Below are 25,535 nucleotides of genomic sequence, written 5' to 3'. Positions count from 1 at the left end.
TCTGAAATATTTATTGCTAAATGGTATCTTTTTTTCCCACCAAAGTGAATGGGTTGGCAGCAGTTCTGAAAGCAGAAAATGTAGCCTATTCCACTTTGAGCTCAAGAGAAAAACAGTCCCCCCAAATGCAGAGTTCAAACCTTTCAGTGCATCAACCCCACTTGTTTCAGTGGCGATGTGAGTGAGACCAGATCACATTAGGAAATGCTGAAGATACGGGTATTTGAAAGAAGCGCTTGTCAAATTGCCTTCACTGAAATGGTAATACAAAGCAAATTGACCATTTGTTTGTGAATTTCCTGTGATATTTTTTGCATTTTAGCAAAATTCTGTAACAGCAAATTATGTCTGTGGGTTTCTGTCCATGTAGTAATGGACAATCTTGTAGCTAAGAAGAGGAAAGTATCATAGTAATATTTAAGATCTCTCTTTTCCTCATCCACCCATTTGGGCTACTTAAAAGAGGGCAGTGGGATAGTCACAGGAAAGAGACTGACTTAAAGGTACTTGGTCACATTGTAGTGGCCTTGACTTTGGGTTAGGTATTTAGATTTTGACTTCTTTGCTTGCTGAGGGTAAACCGCACTCCTAAAAGAGAGGAAGCCACCGATTTCCCTGCAATACAGTGCAAACATGCCAGAGAGAGAAATATCCTCAACATAGGTTGGAAGGATCACAGTGAAAATCATGACCTGCACAGTAAAATTTATTGCCTGGTAACACTTGCAGAAGAATAGATGAATTTAAGGCATAACTAAACTGCATCTTGATGCATTTTGTCTCTTTTCCTACATCTCTGGGGTATCCTTGCTTTGAGTGAAGCACCAGCAGCCCTGTCCATGCTTTGTGCAGTCTTTGGCAGGCTGGGGAATGCTCTGTGGTTCTTTCAGGCTGCAGCTGTTTACTGTGATCCCACATGACGTCACTTAAGGATTCTTCTTGAAATCAGTGGTCACTTTTTACCTGACTTACAGTGCCGTACTTGTGGACTTCACAGATAGATCACTGTATACTTGATTTATCAGCGTGCCAGAGCTGTTTTTAATACTAGTGAGAACTGTGCTTTGAAGAACTAGGTCAAGTTTCTGCAGTGGGAGTTGCCCAGCAATTCACTTATAAAAGAAAATTCTATTGTTGACTTGCTTATGTACTGTTTCGGTAGAACTATACCTTTCTGATTATAAACATCTAATTTCCAAACTGCTCTGTCAAATATTGTCTGTGACAGCTGAATCTTTTTAGTAAGTGATAAAAACTCACATATTCAGATGGCCAGAAATGACCTGTTCTTACATTGCCACAAGAGATGTTTCTGCATAGCTAATTTAGGCTTTGTCTGTGTCTTTGCTTGACTTGCCTCACTAAACTTTGTGCACTTTCTCCTTGCCTAGTAGCATTTTTTCCATACAAACTTAGGGTCATATGTGAGCCTGAATTCATAATGAGGCAAAAAAATGGATGAAATCAGTTTTATGTAGAGGAGTTGGAAAAATAATCTGTAAAGGTCTACGATGAAGCACTTTTTGTGCTTAATGAGACCTTTTGTATTACTGTTAGCATTTGCATTATATAGCTAATTTGTGTTGAGAAGGAAAGGCTGTTGTATTTGGAATCTATTTCAGCAATACCACCTAACAGTGCATAAAGCAGCTGTCTAGCCTTCTGTTTCAAAAACCATTAGGTACATTTTGAAGTAACTTTCAGAACACTAAAAATATACTTACTTGTATAATACTTGTTGAATATGCTTTTGGCATCAGCTGCAAGCTTCCGGGGAAGTAATATGAATAACAACTTTAAGTAACTTCACTCTTCCACTTCAGCTGTTTTGTTTTTTTTTTTTTTTTTTTTTTAATTGACCAAGAGGTCATGATAAATGCTTTGTTTTTGTTCAGAGTGTGTTCTTAGGCAGTTACTTTGAACTATTAAATTATGAACCAAGTCTCCACAGTATCTCTGTAGACATTAATATTCATATAACAGGTAATTACAAAATTTTTTTTTTGTATTTGTATGGTCACATGACAGGATTTTAGCCCTTCTCCTGTAATACACTGCTTCTGATACTTACATGCCAGCTAGTACACTTTAAACTGATACCTTATGAAACTTAAAACAGTTTAACTGGCTGGACTGTTAGCTGATATTTCTATCAACTACCTTCCAAACACATTTCACTTCTCCCATCTTAAGTTTAGTAACTCTCATAAGATTGTATCTCCAGTTACTTGCCAAAAATGTTAACCTAGAGTGTGTTGTCTGCAAATTTTAATAATCATTTTGTATTATGAACGATTAAGATGGTTAAGATGTTCAACGAAATATATATCTAATTATTTCATAATAGTCCTGACATTTTTGTGATGTCATAACTACATAATAGTTTATTTGCTACAGATATTTTTAATATGAGATGCAAGTTATTTTGTAACTCTCTTTATTCTACTGTAGCATTTTTTAAATCCACCACGTTTTCCTTTAGACTAAACCTTAATCTAAGTTTTGATCATCATTTTGTTGAAATACTTGTGAGCTTGTGCTTCCAGGAATATCTGCTTTTTCTTTATCTGACTTCACAACCAGTATATTTTCTTTTGCCCAAACTTTCCATTGCTGTTTACTTCTTCATAAAAGAATTCACAGGTTTCCACTGTCAACTTCATTTTCAGGACTGTTTGGCTATATACCAAGTTTTGTCTCCTTTTGTAGCCCTTCTCACTCACTGCAATCTTCCCAAGTTTCAGGTACACCTGAGCCCACTTTTAGCTCACTGGCTTTTCCCTCTAAGCTACACATTAATGTTTGAAATATATTTCCACTTCATGTTTAGCAAGCTTCTTTAGGCACATAACTCCCAGGGACTTACCTGACCAAAGAAAGATACAGGCCATAAAAACTACATACGTTATTTTAATTCACTTCTGCACAAAGCACTTAGAAAGGCATCATCTTCTGATCTCAAAGGTGGCCTGACAAAGTCAGGAAAATCGCAGGTGTATTAGGCCATCTATGTAAGGATGCCTTGTATTTTCCTGTGGAACTGATGCCACTGGAATAGTGCTGTTTTTTATATCTCCTTTTGTCTTGTGCTATTCATACACCTTTTGCCCCATTGCCATCCCCATGCCCTTGCCATTACCAGACTGCCTGAGTAAAAATTAGCAGATAAAGGATCATTTTAATTGCTTTGGATGTTACAGCTCTGTTCACTTGGGAAAATAGTCATGTAAAATAGATTGCCTTTGTATATGAAGATTTTCAGCACAATCAGCAGAATATTCCATATAGCCATATGACAGTATATATTCTATTTCTTTCTCTTTCCATCTGTGGTGGTGGGAAGTTCTTTTGTCTACCAGCTGAGCCTTCTGTAATTTCAGCAAGTGGATCATTGATCTCCAGAGGAAGATCTTCAGAAATCAAGTAGGGGAGAGACTAAGTAGATACTTCGCTCTGTCATCTCACAAATATATTCTCCTTTTCCATGATGAACTTTTTCGTTCACTGACAATTTTTATAGGAATTCAGCTGGCAATGTTGTACTTACCCCTTTAGAGAGATTTTGCTGTTGAGAAAGTTTTTCTTTCATTCTTTCTGCAGGTTTCTTTCGGCAGTGATTTAAAGGTTGTAGTTAGTTTTATCGAGGATCTCATTCAGTGAGTAGTGGATGGTGTTGCTGGTTCGTTACCATTGCTAGGTTATTATGGTTTTACAGCCATGTTAGTTAACATGGTCCATGTTGTCCTATCACTTGTTAAACCAAAGATCCCTCTGAAGTTAATGTGAACTTTTACCTCAGTTTCAATGTCAGGATGTGGCTCCTTGTACAGTGTAGTCCTCCCTGCCTACTTACCAATTGTAAGCAGCTCTCCTCCCTTTCCTTGAAGATAAACCCTCTTATCTGGTTCCTTTTTCTTGACAATAATATTGTAGAGAGAGAAGAAACAGAATAAAAGTCTAGAATTAAAAAAAAAGTTGGCTATTAATTATCATTATTGTGCAGATATATTGTTGTAGAATTCTTATCCCCTTGGAGCCTCGTTGGTACAGATATGTGAGGCTAAGTATTTCCGCCCTCATAAAACAGACGTTGCAGAGCTTCATCTCATTTGCCTCCATCAAATTGTCACTAAAAATGAAATATTAACAAAACTCCACCTCTTCCTGAATTCCCAGAATTTCTCTACAAAGATAGAATTTTCATAATAGTTAGCCAGTGAGAATGCTTAGCAAATTTTCAAACTACTTTGGAGAGAAAAAAATAAGATTTACAGAGCTTGTATTCTCATATTGCTTTATAAGCAATGTATAAGCCACATAACTGCATTGTAATTAGCATACTGTGATTTATTGGGCATATTATGTTTGTAATTGTAATGCATATTCTGGCTCCATAAACTTTGGGGAAAATAAAGGAAATAAAAAGTATGCAGCAGTTTTGTTAAAGATCCTATATCTTACCTCATTAACATTAGAAATTGAGGTGAAAGAAGAAATACTCCATAGTGAAATAATGTCTGAGGTATTTCTTTAACTTCAGTAGTTGAAGGTGAAGAAATGATAAGAAAATTCTTGAACTGAGTACTTTTATTTAAAATTGAAGCCAGACTTCATTTTAATCAAGTAATAATGTCACTTGAAGCAAGCAATTTTGACATGGTCAAGTTACTTTCTCAAGTTTATCTTGGGAATTAGAGATCATGAAGTTTTTTGAAGTTCGTTTCTGGAAATTCGGACATTTTTGTTAAAATATAACTCTTATGGAGTCTCAGTTTATCCTTTTTGGGGCAATACAGTAAGGATACATAACTGATTCTAAATAAGGAGTTCTAAATTTCACGAGGTGTATAAGTAGAACTGAACTAATAACTGGATCTGAGAAATTTAAATGATTAAGAAATTAATATTTCAAACTGTTGTTAAACAAACTAAAATTATTTAAATTTGTAATACCCTATAAGAATATGCAATATTACGCTGAAATTTCTTCTAATTTCTTTCAATTTTAATTATAAAAAATAATCAGTATTTTTTGCTGATTGTTTCAAAGCTCATTTCATACTTTTTATGACTAAAATGGAAATTGGATAGCTTCCCTAAAGTCATTTTAAGAGGTATTTATGTTCCAGGATGACTGATAAAGCGAGGGGGGCATTGTTCTAAGGACAAAGCTGTTACTTGATGGCTTTATGATTATATTGTATGTTAATCAGATATAAAATTAAAGCCTCACAAAGAGTCTCCGATTCTGTGACTGGAGGGACAGATCCTTGCACTGAATTCAAAAGGAAGGCGCAGGAGTAGAGTGCATAGCCAGATACCCGAATCTCCTGTGCCCGGTCAGGGCAGCGAGCAAAGAGGGGGCTCACGAGGGTTTGGGAAAGCCCAGCCAGGTGCACAGGGGAGACTGCAGAGAGCTGATTCTTACAGTAGAGAAAGCATAAGGCCTTCTACTATATTTAGGCCATGTGAGCCTGTCCCTTTCCTTTCCCCTTTCCCTCCACTGCCTCTATTTGAATTTGAGTTGTAAGGTTGTCATTCATTTAATATAGCTTGTCTGTTATGGCATCCTACCTTAAAAAGATAAGTAACTGTTCATAAAAGCTGTAGCTAATTATAATTACGTTTAAGTAGTGCTGACTTACCTCTTCTTTTCCAAGTGATTCAGTCTTTACGTGGAGGAATGTGATTAGTAATTATTGTTTGCACTTTTTCCGCTCTTGAATATAACATCACCCTGAAAGCGGTTGTTATTATGAGTAACCTATTTTTATTATCAGAAATAAATGCTTTGTCTTGACATCTGGCTCTTTGGCATAGTCTCACTTGCGTAGAATAATGCAGGATGAAAATAGCATTGAATGTTATATTTGCTTAATGTTTGTATTTTCAGGGTTTGCCAGGACTGGAGGGTCCCCAGGGTCCACCTGGCAGAGAAGGTCAAAGGGTGAGTAAACTCTGTGAACAACTGGTGGCTGTGCTCACTGACCTTGATGTGTTGCTTCTTTCTAAGCACTAATAAAAAATTGAAAGGTAGCAGCTGAGTATGAAGCATGCTGACAACAAACTGAGCTTTGACATTTGAGGTTTCTCCTCAGTTGAAGGAGATTTAACAATTTAAACCATCTAAAATGTTTTAATGACTGACAGCACAGGTGCAGATATTGTCATTTGCCCAACATGCTTCTGCTGTAATTTTAAATCAAACAATAATAAAATTGCTCCAAAGTTTTAGTTTTATTGCAGGAATAGGCCGTATCTTACTATATCTAGGATACATGAAAATCTGAATTTAGGGTCATTATCCAAAATATTAACAGAAATCAGAACTAATGAGGCAATTTTTGTCATTGTTACTACTACGTGATTAGCAAGCCCTAGCATACATACACAAAGAAAGGGGAAAAAAAATAATAGGAGAAAGAACAGTTAAAAATTATGCTCAAGACATGAAATAAACCTTGGTTATTCGGGCTGTTATTGTAATGAAGTAGTTGACAGGTTTCTCTGTTTCTTATGCCTTTGCTTTCCCTAACTTGCTGAATTTGGTAGTTCAGCAGAAAAGATAATGATATAATGGTGTTTGTTATTCTGATACCTCAAGAAATAATTTGTTCTTGAGAGTCCACTCCTAAAAGTTCGGGAAGACACTCAGATTTAAGTGCTTCAATAGTTATCCAAATTAAATAGAGCCCAATGGGTGGTTTTCAATTTAGTTGTGTCAACAATTCTTGGTTAATTTCGGCATCATGATTTGTAGTATCTGATTTAAATTATCTGTAGTGAAAGCACTTAGTACCATTCATCGTTGATCTTAGTCGACTACAGAGACTCCTAATCAGTAGAATTTTTAAAGGCCAGTTTAGTAATTCTAATAATAGTAATAATATTGACATAAGACCGGGTCTTTAACAAAATGAGTAATGACCTGTAGGCCTCAAAGCTGTATTGTTGTTGTTTACTTAAACAGTAGCTTGTTATTTCTTGAAGTTATAAAAATAGTACTAAATTTCATTTAAGCTAAACATTAATATTTGAAAGCTGAGGCTTTTAAGTTTCAAAGTAAGGATAGAGAATCCATTCAAACAAGAATAGTATAGTAAGGGTGTAGCAGAAGTTATGTGGAGAACATAAACGTGGGATTATGGGTTTGCTGTTCGGGGTTTTATAATTATTATGACTTGCTGCTACGCATTTAAGAGATATGAGGTATGAAAAAGCTGCAGATATCCAGTTTTGGCATGTTTTTCTGTGGTGTATTGAATCTACAAAAGTACACAATTTTGTGTTTCTCCTTTGGGAACAAGTATAAATATGACTGTGTTTTGGAGACAGTTATTTCTTTGAATTTCTTAACTTTCTGAGGCAAAGACTCTGAGTTAACATGTAACATAATATATTATGCTGGATAAATGATTGTGGAGATTTTTTTTTCTATTTCACAGTGGAAATTAGGGGATTGATAAATTTATAATAGTCATTTCCTGTTCACACATAAAACCAAGCTGCTGTTGTATGCCAGTGTGTGTATAAACAGGGTACTGATTGTTCTATAATCTCAGCCTCGCACACGGTTGCCTTGAACCAAACAATGGGAACAGCAGACTCCAGAGTCTCAGCATCTGTCTTTATCTTCCTACCAGTGAAATGTTCACAACAATACTCATGTTCTTTTTTTAATATTCTACTAGCCACCGCCACCACCCAAGAATTAATAATGTGGTTTGCAGTCTTTATTCAACTCCCATGAGGATTTACATTTCCAATACATTTAATTATACAATAACATACTGACTTTAACAAGATCTCTGCTCTGTTTAATGGCAAACTGGGCAGGACACATCTAATGTCTATTTAATATTCCTTTTTACTTAATTATGGATGTCATGTTCCCCATAATACTTGCAGCAGATCTTCCAAATCTTACATACTGTATGAAGTTACCAGTTTTCTCATGGGCTTTCTTTTGAGCATTAAGGCACCATATTGAGTGTATAACTAACTGATGAGTTTTTTCCATCATAATGTCCATCTAAATTTGCTATTGTGTTCATTTTACATATCGGAATTGTAACATATTAAAAAAATATTGGAAGTATCTATTCAGTTGGCATGCCATGCTCTGGGAACTTTGATTTTTTTATACTTTTCATTTGCATAGTACTTGACATATTCAAAGTTCTAATTTCTACTTATTTCAGCAACATTTTTAAGTGTTCAGCACTTTTGAAAATTAGGCTTAATTAGATTAAAGGGGAATGCAGACAAGAAATATTAAGTGTGTGAGTTAGAAGCCTCTGAACATACATTAAAAGGAGATCTAAGGAACTGAGGAAAATTGATAGTGTTAATGGTGATCTGCCAAAAACTCAAATATGTGGAAGGCTCATGTTAGAGCTAGTGACTTAGGTAAGAGAGAGCATAAAATCAGATGGAACTGGAAGAAGAAACTCTCTGCCCCAGTGGCTTACTCCTGTCTTTGACTTGGCCTGAGCCAAGCATTTTCATTTCATTTTCATATTGCTTAGAAATGAGATTTTGTTTCTTATCATCCAAGATCACAGAGTTTAATACTAGAACTATCAACAGATAGTGAAGATGGGAACCAGTCTCAAAGTGGATCAGTTTGTTGACCATAGAAGGAACCTAGGACAAATATCTACCCATTTTAAGAGAAATAAGCCTGGATAGTAATATTTCTTTCACCTCACAGGAAAATTCTGTATCAAAACTTATATGATGTAATTATTATTATAGAAACATAATAAATAGCTATCTATAATTGTATGTAATTATAACAATAATGCTTTGTAGATTCTTAGTTCAAAATTATGCCAGGCTTGAAAAGTTTATTGACATGTATGTGAAATCTATTAACAAGCACAAATTTACAGTCATCTCACAGAATAAAATGATGACTATAGGCTTTTATTTCAAGAGCAAAGATATATCAGTGCATGATTTCAAATCAAATATTAACAGTTTTGTCCAATACATGTTAGAGATGCAGTTATGTCATATCATCTGAGTCAACATGTGATTAATAAAATCATAACTGTATGACTTTCTGTGTCTTGATGATCTGATACATCACTATATGGTCATGCTGGATTATGATCTTGCCCCTCAGTTTTTGAGCAGTTTAGGTTCTTCTGCTTTTAAATGATGGCACACAGATAACTTGACAACAAAATTTGTGAAATGTCTTGTGTCCAAGTTGATCCTCCTGGATGCTTTACAGATCTCCCGAAGGATGAAAGAGATTGAGGAAGAAAGTGTACACTAATGTGATATGTTTACAGAAATGCAGTGTAGGGTCAGAATGAGAGAGATGAAACCTGAAAGCAGTGATACAGGCTCCTATATTGATATACATGTTCTATTTTTTGTCTTCACTTAGGAGAAAATCTCAAACCCACTAAAAATTTGAAGTGATACAGTTATGGAGAAGAAAAAGAGGAATTCATATGCATATCACTTTTTTCATATTTTTGCAATACCATAATTCATAAAAATATCTTTTCTCAATAAAAAATATGTTAATAGTCCAGTATTTTGCAAATATATTGGTTGTGCTTATCACAGTAAACTCGTTAGCACCCATTCTTTCTCTGGTCATGTAACAATGGTTATGGCAGAAGAAAATAGTAGAGGGAGACATATAGATATAAACAACAATATAGGGAAACATTTATCCTGCCTACAACTCTAGTTCTGTTTTGTTCTAATTGCTCAAGCAAGGTTAATTTTGATATAAAGCATTTTCATTGATACAGTGTAAAAGGCCCTGATATGTAATCTTTACCAAATGAATAATTCTTATCTTTATAATATTAGCAATTCAAGTAAAAATGTCTATCTTTTGTTTTCTGGAATGCTAAGAAACAGATGACCAACGCTAGCTGAATATCCATGTAAAAAAGTATTAAAAAGTATAAAAAAGTAACATTACCTGACAAGACAGATACTCTCAGATATAAGCAGAATGCTATTAGTTTAGAATTTTTGTCTTTTTTTTTGTCACTAGTGATTCAGATATTGGTATTTCTTTCTAAGTAATATTACTCCAGAAACCAATCTGCAAAGTAAAAAAGTGATGTTAAACATTACTAATTCTGAAGATGTTATGTTATTAATCTCTGCAATAAGATATAGTGCATAATTCCATTTATATTTCAGAGGCATGTAATATTAGCCTAAATAATACACTCTTCTAGGAAAGGCTCTAGTGGGATTGTAGAGTAGATACTAAACCAAAGAAGAAAAGGAGTGAAGTTGCTACAATATTTTCTTTGAGAATTGATGTTTTTCATTTTTAATGTCTTATGCCAAAAACTCATACTATGCTTAATTATATTCCCCAAATTTATGTTCCTATACCTCCTTCATACTCATACTGCACTCCTTTCAGATTTGATTATTTGTAAAAGTGTTTTTTTCTCAAAACAAGTAATATACTGAAAGGTCTGCCTGTCATGTACTTTCCAGAAGTTGAGCATATTTTCTAGAATTCATTGTTTACATACAAAAAGAAAAGCTACACATTTTCCTTGCCTGTATTGTGCATTTTATCCTTGCTATTTCTTTTTAAGTTAGCCCAGGTTCTTAGAGCTTTAAAGACAAGTTTCTCTTAAAAAGCAGTAATCTGTGGCTTTCATTACTTGTGACTATGTAATAGAATACCTATCACTTAATCATACAGAAGATCTTGCCCTCTTCTAAGTTGATCAGTACATTCCAGTTGACAGTCTTTTAATTTCCTTTTTCCAAAGTGAGTTACATTCATCTCAAGCAGTCTTCAAAACTTTACTGTAATTAAAAAAAAAAAAAAAAAAAGGCAAGCCCTATGTTCCTCCTTGCTCTACTGCTAATGAATTTGTACAAAATTTTTGGTTTTTTCTTCTTTAGTGAAATGAATTATTATGCATCTTATGTTAGACATGAGACCTTGCTAAATAATATCCTCTATTTTTAATTCTACTCACTGGGAGAAATGAGTAGAGATGGCTAGTCATTCCCCTCTTGCTCATTCCTGAACGAGAGACACTAGACCGTTCTGTGGATATTGCCTTTGTGCGTAGTTTTACGATGTTCCTGCTGTTGGCTTTAGGCTCTCAGAGCAGTATATTACTACAGAATTACAGAATCACACAACAGTTGAGGTTGGAAGGGACCTCTGGAGATCCAACCCCCCTGCTCAAGCAGGGTCACCTAGAGCATGTTAGATGGGGCTGCATCCAGGCGGGCCTTGAAGATCTCTGGAGAAGGAGATTCCACAACCTCTCTGGGCAACCTACTGCAACAACTTGGTACTATTACAGCAGTGTTTGAAGTTAAATGAGGTGCTTCGGAAGATAATTAGATGTTACCCAGATGCGATATGGTTGATGGTGCAATATTACTGATCGGGAAACACAGAAAGTTTAGGTGCTGATCAAGGATTGCATGGAACTTGGACCACAGTGGACCACTGTGTTATCTCTTCTGGCTTCTTGCGTTATGCAGGAGATTGTATTTCTCTCAGCATTCCTGCACGGCCCCAGAAATTTTGCTAAGTGAATCTTCTATAGAAGTAGTTTCCACCTGAAAGGCATCAGCAAGACACTTCCTCAGTCATCTTGACATTTTGTTTCAGTGTTTTCTAGTCATTCACGTATTTCAAAATGTATTTTTTTCACTTGAGCATGTAGCTTCAGCCTCCAGCAACTGTTTTTTGTTATGCCTCCCTGAGTAACATTAAGGACACATTTAATGTACAATTTTTTTCTCAGTAATCAAATCAGCTTTGCATTTATTTTCAAGTAAATTAAACTGATGTACTTCAATTTCCCATGTGAGGTATTTTTTTCTAGCCTTATTTTTTTATTGTGTTACTGTACTTTCTTCAAGCTTGTACTGTTTATAAATATAAGGCTGTATTGAGTTTTCCAGACTCTGCCTTCGCTGTGTCAAATGCAGTGAAGTGAAATTTTTATTTCAAAGGTAAAATTCCAAAGGTTTTGGAAATCAATGATTTCTCAGATAGATATTTTTGCAGTAGAGATTTTCCCTGAACTTGATATATTTAAAAAAATTGAAAACACTATTTAATTTTTATATATGATTTAGTGAATTTGAAAAATTCTCTTAAAGCAAAGCTACAGAAAAACTTAATGATATTTCTGCTATGAAATCTAGAGATGGTTCATTTTTTATTCTTAACTTAATTTAACTAACTCTAGATTTTTCTCAGTATAGCTGCCAATAACTTCATTTTTATGGGTTGGTAGGATTTTTTTAAATGTTTCCTATATATTTAAACTGACTCATTCTCCACCTTGGTTGTTTCCTTGGTTCTAATAATGAATTCAGTTCAAAGCATTTACAAATCTTTCTGTAGTACTGTAGACATATTCTTGACTGCATATTCCTAGGGAAGTTGCAGGTGTCTTGGAGTAAATATTTTTGAAACAACTTCCTGATTTGCAATCGTTGTGTTTATAGTATCAAATACTTCACTTAAGAGGAGGTTATTGTTAGCATTATCTTTGTAATAAATTAAAAGTCTCATAAAACTGACAGTCCTTTGGAATGTCATAGCTAGTGTTTCAGCATTGATCTCACTAAAACTGTGTTTGGAGGGAGCTTGCAAAATTACATTACTTGCTTTATGTTAATACCCAATTTACTTTCTGAGATTACAAGCTTTTCTGCCAAGCACAAATAAAATTATAACACGTGGGAAAATCTTTATAAATAAATAAATGCAAAGGATAAATTGTCTTGATTTATTTATTTAAAGTATTGTACAAATATCAAAATTTATTTAAATGCAGATTGCATTTATGTGGCTTATAGAACTTTAACCTTTCTTTGTCATAATTTGTCTTCTAGTTCAGTGACTAGATGTCATATTCAACAAGTTGTAAAGCAAGCTTTACAGAGCAGTGATGATAACTGCATAGCAGGTTAGGCTTCAGGCACAACACAAACAGCGTTTTTCACAGCTACAGCTTTGGAACCCTGGAATCTCTTTTAATCTTCTCTGTCCTTCCTGATTTTGATGGAAGCTGGTTTTAAGGATGGAAAGCTCCAGTCTGATTTCATCCTTTAGTTGCAGTGCTGCAGATTCCTTCACTCAGGTCTTTAACAGGATGGAAATGGTTAATGTAAAAGAAGGAAATAATTTTCAGTTTTTCTACCGGAATATTTCTAAACTAAAAGCAAAGAATGACAAAGGCAGGAAATAGATGCAAAGTGTATATTTTTGCCACTTTGGCTTTTAAAAGTGAGGTGAAAAGAAGTTGTAATTTAGAAGGCTGAAAACAGATTTGTCAGAAAATAATTTTCTCATTTTTTATTTTCTTAATCTAAAAAGTCTAAGAAGAAATGTAAATGAAGTTGAAAAACAATTGCAAGTGCATTTTAATTCAAAATCACTTGTAGGGGTTTTGCACTTTGTAATGCGTTTAAAATGCACATTAAAATGCATTTTGCATTCCAAATGCACTTTTTTGTGAGTACACTTCATCAGAAGCTGTGACCCATTTTTTGTAGAGATTTGTTAGAAATAGAGGTATTGGAGAGTTTAAGTTGCAGAATTTTACTTGCTGACAGTGCTATCCTTTGTTTAAGGACTTTTTAAATGTTTATTAAATATATATGAAGAAAAATATATAACCTGGCTAGATTATCTTTTTAGCATTTTATAAATACAAAAATAATGGAACTAGAATTTATTGGAAATCGTTACCAAAATTAGAGCCGAGGCTAAGTGATGGAATGCTTCTGTATTAGCAAAGAATTCCCCAGTGACTATTTTCTTCCAAAACAGCAGTATAGGGTCTTATTTACTCTTTTCCTCTGTGAGCCATATGTCTGTGAAAGGCTTTAGTGGGATACGAGGCATACACTCTTGCTTGCTTTTTGCAAACAGCTAAAATTCTTGACTTCTGATCTTATTTCCTTTGAGTTTATTCAAGCTTAGAATTAAATGTTGAGGTTAATTTGTAGTATCCTGGCTACCATCATATATCCTCAAGGCCAAGATTGAAAAGATAAAGGAAGGAGTTGTACATTTAAGTCCGGATGCCCTAGTGGAGTTCATTGACTACAGGCTGAATTCCCAGTTCAGACGACAGAAGAGCCGAGCTGTGAGACTTTCTTGCGTTGGTGCCAGAACTCCTATCAACCGCTGTGGGTGCAGAATCAGGTGGTTAAATGGCAAATAGACGTGCACTGTTCTGTAATTACAGTTCCTTCTGTCTCTGTTCCAGTCAGAGAAAAGAGTACACAGTTAGATGGGTGATTCCTCCAATTTTTGTGATTAATTCTTATTTTCCTTTTACAATTACCTTTTGAACTGGCTTTCTCTCCGATACTCCGTGTGATGTCTTGCCTTCATTCGCCTAATACAGCTATTTGACAATCTGCTTACATTAAACCGTGCAGTAAAGTATTGTCATCAGTTTGAGGCTGGGCTGGTTTTCTCCTGGATTAGAGTTGGCTTTTGGTGGGCTCTGAATGCTCCAGGTAAGTAGCTATGAACACAGAGTCGTGAGTACAGGCAGCCAGGGAAAACAGGAAGACAAAGTGAGATCTTTCGTTTAATTACGTTGACTTTTTTTGCGGGGCAGCCTGAGAAAAGCACCTTGTATGACTGGGTTGTTAGAAGATAAGGAGATATGCCGTGACCTTTTTTCCAATGTTAATGAAGGCAAGTATTTTATGTTATGTGTAGAGATCCCTCTGTATGGGTTAGGCATATTTGGAGAATGTCCGCTGGGTTAGTTAGCTCAGAGGACTGAGGCAAGGGAAAGTCCCTTGTGTGTATTTGTGAATTCTGAATTAGTGTAGCACTGACGATCGGCAGGCTGCATAGCGGCAGCTCTGGGCGTGTAGAGAAACAACTTTTTAATTACCCAGAACTGTGCTTGCGTGGTTGTGCTTTTAGGTACCTAGTGGGTTGACGGGGTGTCCAAATGGATCAGACACTCTGAGACATGAGTCTTTGCTTTCCACTTCATTCCCATTTTGGGAGTATTTGTCACTTTGTCAGTCTGCTTTTCAAGTTTGTTCGAGAGAATCTTAGTTTAGCTTGGCAAACAAGTTGATACAAGCCTCATTTATCTCATATAGTACCTAAAATAGTTAAGACTTTAAAGCCCAACTTCCTACTTTCTCTAGTATACTAGTTCCTGTTTTGAAATGCAATGGTGTGTTTCAGAGACTGCTAATTAGTTATTCCCCTTGAAAATTCACATAGACATTTTAAGAACTTTTCCCTTCATACTCGTATGAGTTCTTTAAATTCTTAATTCACTTTCATAAATCATGTCAGAGCTCATATGTATCTCCTCTTATTTTTATCCTAAAATAATCTACAGTTTATTCTAGACACTAAGAGTAATCTTACTCTTCTATTCTTAGAAATATGTGACTAGCTAGATGTAGTATGATACAGTATAAAGTTAAGGAAGTTCTTTCATTATTTATTAGGCCTATGGTAGTGCTCAGAGGCTGTAGCCAGAATTGGAGTACAAACATCTGGTAGGATGCTCAGAGCGCCTGTTCTGAAGTGCTTTCTTTCCATCCAGTTTGAGGCAAAACTTGTCGAGTCTTTTTGATTAACAGAAGGGGTGAATAAGAGAGGAACAGAAACTTCATCCAGGCGCTCAACTGGGCTTTGCTGACTCCTTTATATTAATTTTAATATTTTGTCATGTTTGCCTATGACCAAGCAGTTATTATTTGAATGATTTATGTGTGTATGAGGGCTGAAGTTTGTTCTAAGGAAAAGGGGAAAGAGGCTACTGTCAAATTAGTTCAGGTCAGGCATGAGTAAAGAGGCTGGGATAAAATATCAGTAACATTTAGATAACTTATCGTATTAATTGCCAAAAAAATGTGTGCAGCACAAAGGAAATGTCAACAACTGTTATGTTTTTGTTTTCCTTAGATACTATTCTACATAGTCTCAAAAAAACTTGTTACCACCACTTTTTTATTTTAAGTCATGTTAGGTGATGTTGCATTTTTAATTTAGATAAAGCAAGTGCGTCGTACCTGGAGTATTTACTTTTGTATTTATATTTTGAGGTGCTTTATTTGCTCAGTGAACTCAACTAAATAAAGGTAACGAAATTCACTTTCAGTTCCTCACTTTTAGGGAACGTGCCCACCGAAAATGACACGCTGTGCCTGGGCAACCCTCCTTTTGCTCGTTGTAATCCGTGCGCGTCGGCTGGCAACGGGGCGAGGGAGCAGGGCTCCTTTGGCCTCCCGCGCCGGCTGCCTGCCCCCTGCGCTGCAGCACCCCGGGGAGCGCAGCTCCCACGCGGCCGCTGATACCCGCTTCTGAGAAGGAGGCTGGAACTGTGGCTCCCAGCTAAGCCCTCTCCGTGAGCCAGGAAGGGCATGGAGATACTTCTCCCTCCTTCCTTCTTGCTAGAAGAAAGACTCGGAATCATATTGTAGGTATTTAGTCCCAGTCTGGCTCGCGGTCTGCTCAAGGCAAGACCTTAGTGGGCTTCTCAGAAAAAAAAATATTAATTGGTTTAATTATGTTATCTAAACGGAAAGTTAAACCGTTTTTCACTACTTACAATTTTGCCATGCTATATATTTTATTTTTTCTGCACTGCAGCTGGAAAGCTGTTGGTAAGTAGGTGGAGCTGTGTGTGTATCCATAAAACTGAAATCTCTATCTGAAAGGCGTTGCTTCAGTAGTGGTCTTTTACATATTTCTGTGTTAAAATTCGATATAGTTCAGTATATTCAATAGTTTAGAAGGAAGCTTATAGAAAAAAAAGGTTTTGTTCCTCTAGAAGAAGCTGATGCTTCATTTCAGAGAAACATTTTAATTACTTTTCTAAGTTTATAATGATCACTGCATTGGCCATAATACCATTGTTTCTTAAAGCTAGGTGGTTAAATGGTTCTTATGAGCTAAGAAAAGGGCTAATACCACTACATTATTTGCATATTGCCAAACAGCTTAATCAGAAATGTTCATGTTTGTAAAAGTATGTTTTTATTGTTATGCATCATTAAAGAAATTTGTTTTTCTGCCTTTTATGTTGGCCAGAAATGTAGAAGGAAAATGAAGAATATAAGATAAAAACACATTATAGAAAGGTATAACTTGAATTCTTGGAAATTTTCCCTTATAGTAATATTTTCATAAACTTTTGCTCCTCTAAACCTACAGATCTGTGTGTTGTTGTTCTACATCTTTTCTTGTATGTATGGCATGTACTAGAATGTCTGGTAATACACTAGTTGAATAAAAGTTAGGGAAAGTGTTTATTTTATGTTTCACCAGGTAAGTGTTCTAGTAATTAACAAATTACAGAGAAAAATAGCTACACCAGAATATTTTAGTTTTCATATAATTTCCAGAAAGTTCGTCATGTGCTTAGTTTTGACTTTGCAAACTGCCATAAATCACATTATAGCTCATCTTGTAAAGAAGAAAAAATGCCTTCTGAACATATTCGGTGTTTTCCTGTGTAATTAACACCTCGTTCGCAGTTGTGGCTGCCAGTCAGAGCCCTGCCTTCTTTCCCTTGACACTTCCTCGATGCTTTGTTTAGACTTGTGATTTTAAGTGTCATCCTCAGTATACTTTAAATAAGTCCAAACAGGAAAAGGAAGGTGTTTCAAGAAGTCAACAGTATAGATCATTATAACTCAGGGGAAATATTTAAAAGGTAGGAAACAATTTATATTTGTTTATTACTTAGATCATTATATTTCAGTCTGTTCTCCATAGCTTCTAATGCAAGTTCTCTGGGTTTCAAAGAGGCTGCATTAATTTCCATCAGTATTTCTGAACTGAAGAGCAGTCCAAAAGTGGCACGTCTCAGCTTTGGGAGTTACAGTCCAAATGGGAGTTTGGCCTGAAGGATCAAGGCCCAAAGCAGCACGCTCTGAAGCTGCGCGAGTGATTATTTTGGTGGCGCTGAGGGCGAACAACAGACCCTCTTTCTTCGTGCCTCTCCCAGTGCTGTGCCCGGCTACACCAAACCAGGTGGTTATTCAGTGAGCTGAATCGAGGAACTGGTCAAAGTTACAGATAACTTTTCTTTCTCGTAGGCTGTCCTCACCCGCTGTGGTTGGTCACGCGGCACCCCCGCAGCGGAGGGCACGTCACGGGGTTGGGGTAGGGAGTGAGTGCGGGCGGCGAGGGGCAGCGCCGCCGGGAGGCACCTCGCACCACCTTGCTTCGGAAATTCAGCCGGAGCTGCCCCACTTGCAGCCCTTTCGTGTGCCGCTACTGACCGGATTAAACAGCTCAGCACATAACACGTCTCGGCTAGTTAAGACCCAGGAGTTGGACACTCCAAATGTGCTGGGTTTTTTATTTTGGTTTGTTTTTTTTTTTATGAGCTGCCCTTGAACGGTACTGGCTGACTGAGGACCTTCACAAAACGGTGGTAGCACTGTCCACGTTGTGTGTCGTAGCCCAGTGGAGGGAACGTAGCCCCACAGACCTAGTTCGGTTCTTCCTTCAGCCGGAAGGGCTTCAAATCCCTGTCTCCTGCTTCTCAGGAGGTTCCTGGCGTTTGGGTTACCCTTGGGAGCTACAGCGCAGGAAGAAGAACTTTTATCATGTTGTTTAGCCAGAATATAGTTTAAGATCAAGGAGAGGCAGAGCACAAGAAGAGTTTTCTACAGATTAGAGCCCTGTAAAGACTGAAGCTGGGTTTCTCCTCTCTGTTCCTTAGATTGCTTCTGCGGTTTGTGTGAGATTGTCCTTTAATGAAATACTGAAATAGTTTTGAACAACGGGACGTGCGCTGTCAGCCAGCATTATCATTTTTTAACTTCTAAAGCCAAGTTTTCAGCAGGGCATTCCTCTGATGCTTTTTATTGTAATTTAGCTTTATCAGATGCAAGGGCAAAATTTAGTCTTTATGGATATATATATATATATTTTTACTATGGTGCCTAAATATTAGTTGTTCTCAACTTTGTTTCTAAAAATGTGCTTCAGATTTCTTTTTGGCAGTAAAGATTATTATGAGTAAAGAATACTCAGATGTATTTTCTTCAGATATCATCAAGATGTTCTGTATGTTACAATCCTATCAATATGCACTCCCTTCTGAGACATAGCTTTGAAGTGTGACAATAAATGTTACAGTGATGCATGTATACTATGACTGGTATAAAGTATTAATTTTGGAAAGTTCTTGTTTTTTTGCTTGTAAGCATAACAATAAACATTCCTTTTAAACAGAGGTCTTATTACAAATCAGTCATTAACTGTAATGTTTATAAGCATCTGTTTTTCTTTTGGTTATCAGGGAAGACGAGGCAAACCAGGACTCCCTGGAAAACCAGGACCACCAGGACCTCCTGTGAGTACCAAACAGGGGAATAGGAAATTTTCACTCCAACCTAGGATGATGAATTTTGTTAGCATTTATATCAGATTATCTAATAATAATTATACTTGAAAACAATAGATCAGTGTTCGCCATGCTGTGTCAAAAAGCTAACACTCCCAGCCTTCTGATAGAGCAAAGGCGAAAGAGCTGGAGCCACAAATAAGAGACTGCACAAACCAATACAGGGTTATAGGATGGAAAGAACAAGATACAAACTGCAATGGAAGAAACAAACTGTCTGGCATTTTAAAGAAAGACTGGCCATATATGCTAAATGTGAATACTGTGCATTCATTCAGTTTACAAAATGCATGATGCTCTGTTTAAGGTGGGATAATTTCTGTCTCAGAGGGGTAATCTGAAAGATGAAGGACCGTATGAAGCATGTGCCAACTGTCTGAATGATGGGGAGGATTATACCAAGCACTGCAAAGAGCAATCAGCTGTAGATCAAATGAGTTTACTGAAGAATTAAAAGATTAAGAAATAGAAAACTCTGTGAAAGGATTTTTAATGAAGCATTAAATGTTTTAGTTCAGATCTAAGACCTTCTGGATTTGGGGTTTTCTTTTAAGAGATATATGATTTCAAATGTGAAGTCGGACGTGAGTCTGGGCAATTTAGGCCTTGAATGAATGCAGCCTTTGATAGAAGAAGATTTGATCATATTTGTACCATTCCCTTTATATTGTATTGTAAACACGCTATCATGCAGAAACACAAAGCCGCCATTTGCTTGTAGGTAAAGAAAACTTCTGCTGCTTTCCATTCTTAGTTTCAGATCAGGTTCTGTGATTCCTTCTTCAGCTTACCTGAAATAGATGAAGGCCGGTAGCCTCTACATCAGACCGTTTGACTAATCTACTTGAACCTCACCGCAAGTGGAAACTTTTAGTCTTATTTCTAGAGAAGAGAATAGTGGACTGCAGCATGAAATGGAATGAATAAAATGAAATAGATGTCACTTATAATTATCTGAAAACAAAATAGTGCAACTTTTACAATTCTGTGTCATATTTTTTCCCTATTTCCTTGCAAAATGTATTTAGAAACACATTCCTTAGGGAAGTTGATGTTGTTTTTCATTTATTCTGCATAAAGCAAAATAGTTAAAAATCCCTCTATCTTCCTCTTTTCCTCTACATAGCAACATTGAAGCCTTACATATTTGAGTCTTTTGTACAGTTACAGTTTAGGGATCCTCATGCCAAAATGCAGGCTGCAGGAATCCAAACAGAGAAACAATACAGAATCTTCATGCAAATACCAAAAATGATCGTTAAAAGAAAAAAGGCTAACTATAGCAGGGGTCAATGTTAGACTTAACCAACTCAGTTTCATGTGAACCAGTATAAAGCTGTTTCTCCCTGTAGAATTCTGCCATCAGAGCTCTGCTGGCTGCTCAGGCATGTGAAGATGCATGGTCTTTCACAGACATACCAGAAATCACTAGCGGAAGCAAAACTGCTTTTTTATTACTGAAACCTATTTCAGATTTTCTTATAACAATGTAAAGCTCAACTTTGTCAATATAACAGCACCCATATGATGATCTCTGTATGGGTACAGTATAGAAATGCTACATATCACAAAAGCATTCCTCAAGCACTCATAGCCTAGATCTTGTTTAGAGATATTTTTTTCTAGTATAACTATTCTGATACAATGCTTATTTTGGATACGCCTGCACCAACATTTTGTATTCCTCTTCCAAGACTGAGAGTATGACACATACAAAAAGCATACAGTAAGCTGGAATACACAGTAATGTGCGTTGGCAGTATCACCATAGTTAAGCAACAAAACTATCACACCTGTGGGGTAGCTGCTATCATAAAATTGGTGTAGATAGGTTACAAAACGCTTAACCTATTGCCTTAACATTTAAAAATTAGATGTTCTGGAAAAAGTGAGGTAGATGTTTGATTACTGTTTCAGAAACATAAGAAATCTGTATTCGAGAGGTAAGAGGGTCAGTCATTAATTGTTAAGGTAGCTCCAGTACACCCTGAGTGTGTGAAATTAATAAAGGAGTACTTAATTTAGATATTAGTAAAACAGCCAACTGCTCAGCAATGACAAGAGAAACTTTCAGCAGGAACGTTCTGCCTCCTTGAGGAAGAAACTGCTGAACAGTTGATTTGATACAATGCTCAGGGGATTTGATATAAAAGACAGTCCAAAAAAAAAAAAAAAAAAAAAAAAAGTGGTTGGGGGAAGCTTTTGAGACCACATTCAAAAGGGGAAACAGTCAAACTGGACACTTCTCAGGAGTGTGAATTTTTGTAAGTTAAAATAATTATTTTATACCTATTTGTGGAAGGGGTGTAAGTCAGCAGCAATTAAGATTTTGTTTATTTCTTCATCTGCTGCTAATCTGACTTTTCTAAGCCAGTCTCAGTGGTTCATCATTTTTTTTCTAATGTAATTTCTGAGGATTTTTTTTCAATAAAATTCATGTTTGTACTGAGTTTCAATTCCTTTAACATCATCTGCACATCTTTGGTTAAGAACCTATATCAGTGTCAAAATGTAGATCGATTGCATGAAATTACTTAGGTAAAGTGGTACTTTCTATGCATCTTCTTCCAGGGATTCATTTTGTTGAATAATTTTTCCCTTTGGAGTAAAGCCTGTGCCCACAAAAGTCAAGGAGTCGGTGAGGATTTTTACTGATGGATTATAAAAATATTTCCATCAGTTTCCCTGGATGATGATCTTCAGCTCTTCTGAGCATTTTTTTTAAGGTTTATTATACATTGTACAATTTAAAAATGTTCTGTTATACCCTTCTAGTTCAGAACTCATGGTTTTGGTCTTTGCTGCCTGCTGTTGTTTCTGAGTGTTGTTCTGTTATTTCAGTACTAGAGAGCTGAGATGTGTGCTCACACTTGTCACACTTCAGTGCATAACGATTTATGCTGGAAACAAGGAATCCGAATGGCTTCAGTAGAACAGCAGCTCCCTCTAGTGCTTTCTGAGCCCTTCCCCCTTTAAAGAGTCCAGACAGCAGTTTAAAGCTTCTGTTAATTACAGTATTCCTTGCTGCATCAGAAGTGTTCTACATGTTCTGGTTCTGAAATCAAAATTCCTGCAGTCTTCAAATACATTTTATACATTTTCTTACTTGCATTTTCTTCTTAGGTCTTAACCCAAGAGGTATTGCCTCTTTCCCATACTGTTATCTCCCTCTACGTGATTCTTTGACAAAAATCAAAATGCTGATTTTATGAAACAAAAGAGGAGGATACTGACGTGAGGTTACAAGCACAGCATTTTGATCTTACTGAAGAATTAAACTGGTAGCTTTCTTCTGCAGTAACTGCTAACACAAATACCTACAGGTCTTAGCTACACAGAAGGGATTGCCAGCAAAGCGTAGCTTTTTTGCATAAATATAAGGTATAGTCATTCCTGTTCCAACAAAAAAATTTTTTTTTTCAAAATTTAAAACCAATTTTATGGGAAGGGTCTGAACTTAGTATTTTAACTGTTCTTGGCCCAACTCTCAAATCTTCACTCAGCCAAAATACTTTTCTGGTCTAAGACGGTAGCATTGCTGCCTGACTCTGTTAAGGCGAGAAGATCATGTAGGTTGCCACTTGACTGCTCGGGAAATAGTTCCAATCTGCATGGTGTCTGGCCCTGCTTTATGTATTACACTGTTATTTGTGAGTGTTACTGGTAATGAAATGCAACACTACAGACGATAGCACAAAGCTAACAAAACCTGTTTAGTGCTCAGTGGAGTTTATTTTTGCTTTTAGTTGCATATGACCCTTTTCTTTATTTTCACACTAACCAGCTGCAGGGTGTTTCTGTATAGGTATGCTACAGGATAGAAGAAAAGGGTTAACTTCATCTCTTCTGTTTCAGTTTTCAGTGTCTCCCCTAGAACTGTTCTGACTGGAGGAATTCCACTTCTCAATAATTCCCATTTATTATGGTGGAACATCAGATTGTTTAAAATATAAAAAGAGTAGTAGGCTAGAGTTGTGCTACAGACTTCTGCCAATATAATAGTGTTGTCTGGGGTGAGACAGGTATGAACTCTGATCAGTGTTGCTGTGCAGCAGAAGGAAAATACAATCATTGTTTTTTTAAGGTAGGGAACATGAAGGCTATGTGATTTGGCCAAGTATAATCTTGGCGAAGAAGCTGCCTGTGGCAAAGCAGGGAAATAAAAACTTCAGGTCTCCTGAATCACAGGTTAGTGTACCGCGATTGAGATTATTCATCCTCTTAAAACTAGTATTCTTTGCTATTTTTCTGCCAACATATCCCAACTTTATTGTTTAGCAATATATAGCAAATAGCAATTTAATCATTACACATTTTACTACATAGACTGTGAGGATGGGTAGACTTTTTCATCAGTCTCATCTTCACATAAATGAGATGAAATATAAAAGTTAAGAGAGAAAAAGATATTGTAAAACACAGTAATTACACAGCTTGTAGCTGTTTCCTCTTAAGCACCTGTATTTCTGTTCCTGCCTGTTTAACACAAATAACATCTGAAACCTGTTTGTAATTTTGGAAAACAATCAGGACACATTTTCAGTTCTTTTCTTATTCATACAACCATACTCTCTCTGCGCTTCAGATCCCTCAATTGCACAACTTGATACACAGACCAAAAACAAGCAAACCCTGCTCAAGTGAGCTTTTGATTGGTATTTGCAAAGGAGCAAGTTTGAAAAATGTCCAAAGTGGCAGATGTGCAAAATTCTCGTTGAAAAGGCAGAAATTGCTTTGACAATAATTCTTCAACTCCTGTTAATCTCATTGCTTCCACTCTTGAAAACCAGTAGTAATGCTTCTTTTTCATCTGTAGAGACTGAGAGTCTATTATACAGAGGTATCAGTGGAACAAAATAGTGGGAAGGGAAGAAAGAAACCAGAGTTTAGGAAGGCACTCTAGAGTTAAAGCATTTTCTGTTGTTGAACACTGGTTTTGTTTATAGGCTTAACAGAGATGTTCATCAATGCAGTAACTGAACACTTCACTTCACTTACTTTAAAAGAGTGATGAAAAGATACAGTTTATTAAAGTAGGGAAGTATTCTGTCCATTTTTGAAGATAGAAAGACTGAAACAGAGAGATGATTTACTTCTGGTAACATGAAGCCTGTGGCATAGGCAAGGATGCAGCTCAGATGCTCCAAGTCCCACTTGCCTGCCTTATTTGCAAGGCAGTTCTGGGGCTCTTTTGAGGTTGTGTCAGTTTTACAAAACTGTGACTTGGTGGCTTTCCATTTTGTCATAAATGATTTATTTGATGTACAAATGTTATCTGAGAGGTCAGGGTTGGTGGCAGATACAGAATACCATCCTTCCTGGATTGTATTGTTGCAGCAGTTTTATTTGTGAAAAAACAGTAAAGGGAATGACATACTGGCAAATGAGAAGGGAAGATAAAGTCTTATTTTTTGACTGCTTGCAGCATTACAGAATTCTTGCTAGACTATAACAGCTTTAAAGTTGAGACATCTAATAAGCATGCAGCAGCATCATGGCTCAGTCCCAGTTTTGAATTGCCATTTTTAATACAGATATCAGAGGAGAAATCCTGCCATTAGCTTTAGAAAACAAAATTGAGTGAGCATCACAGTCAAAACATCGTGACTATATTTATCATATTTTTCAGTGCAAATATAAAGTGACAAATCACTTCCAAAATAAAATGAATAGAAAAAATTATGGCTTTGTGTCTCTTCCTGTGTTGGAGAACAAAGAGGGAGTGTGAGGCAGCTGTGATATTTTGTGTGATATACACAACAGATGCTTATGATACTCTGTTATTAGCTGGAAGTGGCAAATTTCTGATCCCTAATCCAGCTCAGACATGGGGCCCACAATTCTGAAGCAATCCTCCTTCACCTTGCCTCGGTGTTTCTGAGGCCCAAACATGTTGTCCTCTTTGTGCTTAGAACACAGAGACTGATGTTGTCAGTGTTCATATGCCACCTGCAGAGGTGCGTATAAACTGGCTGCAGCCTCCTCCTTCCTTGCCTTCCAAATTTTCAATCCGATAATGTTTAAGTAACACTGTCTTTTCTTGTCAACAGCGTAATCACAGTAAAACGCAAGGGGTTAATATTTCCTAACTCTGCCACACTCCTGATGGAGGTATTTTGGATTTCATTTTTATATCTTGGA

At 36.4% G+C, this 25,535-nt stretch overlaps 1 protein-coding gene across 1 annotated transcript in view; it reads left to right on the top strand.

Moving 5' to 3' along the window:
• COL19A1 (collagen type XIX alpha 1 chain) overlaps window positions 1-25,535 on the top strand; it is a 186,401-nt gene that overhangs the window by 121,391 nt on the left and 39,475 nt on the right. Inside the window, exons 13-14 of the mRNA XM_062573096.1 lie at window positions 5,894-5,947; window positions 19,290-19,343. Coding sequence (XP_062429080.1) covers window positions 5,894-5,947; window positions 19,290-19,343 — 108 coding nt within the window. The remainder of the gene's footprint in view (window positions 1-5,893; window positions 5,948-19,289; window positions 19,344-25,535) is intronic.

Source organism: Rhea pennata, chromosome 3 (genome assembly GCF_028389875.1).
Source record: "Rhea pennata isolate bPtePen1 chromosome 3, bPtePen1.pri, whole genome shotgun sequence".
Lineage (NCBI taxonomy): Eukaryota > Metazoa > Chordata > Aves > Rheiformes > Rheidae > Rhea > Rhea pennata.
Note: the sequence above shows the minus strand (reverse complement) of the source record. Positions and strands in the feature narration are given on the sequence as shown.